The sequence below is a fragment of the Mus caroli genome, unplaced genomic scaffold, assembly GCF_978045245.1.
Source record: "Mus caroli unplaced genomic scaffold, Mus_caroli_1 scaffold_20, whole genome shotgun sequence".
NCBI classification, from domain to species: Eukaryota; Metazoa; Chordata; class Mammalia; order Rodentia; family Muridae; genus Mus; species Mus caroli.
This window is the reverse complement of record NW_028227275.1, coordinates 48101112-48103499: the sequence shown is the minus strand read 5'-3', so window position 1 is coordinate 48103499 and position 2388 is coordinate 48101112. Positions and strand designations below refer to the sequence as shown.

Here is a 2388-nt window from a genome sequence, read left to right as displayed (position 1 = left end):
TAAATCCACCTCTCACAGGTCAACTGAACAGCACATAAGTACTCCGGTCAACGAATATTCTACATTTCCCTACCTGTTTCTTCCTGAGGTTGGCATCCCTCCCACTTTCTTGGTCATCTCCCATTTATCTGGTCATGGAATTCCCCTTGTCCAACTTCAAGATCCAGAACCACAAAGTTTCAAATGCACACCAAAATTAAATTATTTTTGCATAAACTCCATAACTTTATGTTTGTTCCTAGTCTGTCTCTCCCAGCAGAAATTCCAGGTCATATACTGTCCAGATAATTTATATCATATAACTTAAAAAATAAACTCCCAATCATCGCATTCTAGTAAATAGAGTCTGTTTGCATTGTAAGATTTTATTGAAAAGTTCCTGGTTTTAATGCACAAAAGGCATATTGAATCACTGTGATCTAATACTCATGAAAAATGTAAAATCCCAGCATTATTTTATGAGCTGTGCAATAATGTCTTATTACAAAGGTAATATTTGACTAAACATATCCTATATTAGGAAATGCAAGCTCTATAATTTATCACAGAACAATCAGTGCAATGATAAAAATATTATTCAAACAAGATAAAAATGTTCAGAATATGTCTAACAATTAAAACTTCTATGGACCTGTCCATTAATATCAAGTATATAGATAAATGTTCAGTTTTGAAGATCCTTTTCTACATTTTCCTAACTGTATGAAGATATTTAACAAATCATCTACTAAAACAATATACACGTATTTTTCACAGGAATATTTTCAAAAAGGCAAAAAATACTTTTCATGAGCTCCTGAATTCAATATTATTCTTTTTTTTCATACCTTCATGCCACTGACATGCAAAAATATGAGAACCCCTTCTGGAACTTAACTACATGTGCCAGAAAAATGATAAGTATTCTTAACCCTAAAGCATTAAAAATAATCCATTAGGGCTATTTTGCCATGTGCAAAACTTTTCTGAATGCACGCTTGACTTCCTTGTTCCTCATGCTGTAGACAAGAGGATTCAGCATAGGGATGATCATGGTGTAGAACACAGAGGCGATTTGATCAGTGTCCATGGAATGACTGGAGCTGGGCTGCAAATACATGAATATAACAGTCCCATAGAAAATAAACACTGCAGTGAAGTGTGAGGAACACGTAGATACAGCCTTCCGATATCCAGCACTTGACTGCATTTTAAAGATTGTGATAAAAATAAGTATGTAGGATATCCAGATAACTAAGACAGCAAAAAAAATATTGAAGCTCCCTACATAAAAAAGAACCAGCTCACTAACATGTCTATCAGAACAAGAGAGAATCATGACTGCTGGAATATCACATAAGAAGTGATGGACCACATTAGATCTACAGTAGGAAAGACTGAAAATGTCCCCAATGTAGATGGAAGCATTCAGGAAACCATAGGTGTAGGAACCTATAGAAAGACAGACACACACACCTGAAGTCATAGTGGTGGCATAGTACAAGGGCTTACACACTGCTGCATAACGATCATAGGCCATTGAGGCCAACAGAAAATTTTCCACTGTAGCAAAGGCTACAAAAAAGAACATCTGAGCAGCACACCCATTATAGGAAATGACCTTGTCTCCTATTAGGAGCCCAGTCATGACTCTAGGTGTGACAACTGATGAGTAACAAAAATCAACCAAGGACAGATTACCTAGGAAGAAGTACATGGGAGTGTGGAGACACGAGTCCAAGAAAATCAGCAGGATCATCCCCATATTTCCTAATAGGGTGATGGTGTAGATGATTAGAAATATTATGAAGAGGGGAAGCTGTAGTTCTGGGTCAGCCGTGAGTCCAAGCAGGAGAAAGTGTGTCACTTCTGTATTGTTCCCCATCACTGTCAATTTAAAACTTTCGATTGTTCATAGACATTGGAAAAAAGAAACATGATGATAGAGAAGGTGAATGAAAATAGAAAAGAATATGAGCAAACATATGACGTGGTTGAGCAAAAATCTGTACTTTGCTATTGTCTAGCATAGTTATTTCCCCAAATTAAATTTGATGTAATTATACAGAGTTTGCATGTGCTAGATTATTGATAGATTACTTATTATTTTATTATATTATTTTAATATTTATAATCTATGTATATTGAGAATGTTTAACAACTTGATAAAAGTGATGTGTGAATGTTTCCCTATCGACTTCTGATCTCAGCAAAACTTCACATTCTCTGTTGATAATTTCCAAAGGCTCTTCTATACAAGAACTTTATATGTTATTCCATGTATACTATCAATTATAATAGAATTTGGTGATTGTTTTCATTCAAGTTATGGAAGTGAAGAGATTGAGAAATTTATTCACATTTTCAAGTATAAAATCAAGTCTTTGGTTTGGGTTCTTGATTTTATTT

The 2388-nt window shown here is 34.7% G+C and overlaps 1 protein-coding gene across 1 annotated transcript; it reads right to left on the bottom strand.

Moving 5' to 3' along the window:
* Window positions 1-940: 940 nt before the first annotated feature.
* Window positions 941-1867, bottom strand: LOC110288254 (olfactory receptor 5B3-like). Its single transcript, XM_021154650.1, has one exon. The coding sequence runs from the start codon at window positions 1862-1864 to the stop codon at window positions 941-943; it is 924 nt and encodes a 307-aa protein (XP_021010309.1). The 5' UTR covers window positions 1865-1867.
* Window positions 1868-2388: the final 521 nt, after the last annotated feature.

What these genes read in the sequence shown, in the direction of transcription:
- LOC110288254 (XM_021154650.1), bottom strand. Translation starts at nt 1,864, where the DNA reads ATGGGGAACAATACAGAAGTGACACACTTTCTCCTGCTTGGACTCACG.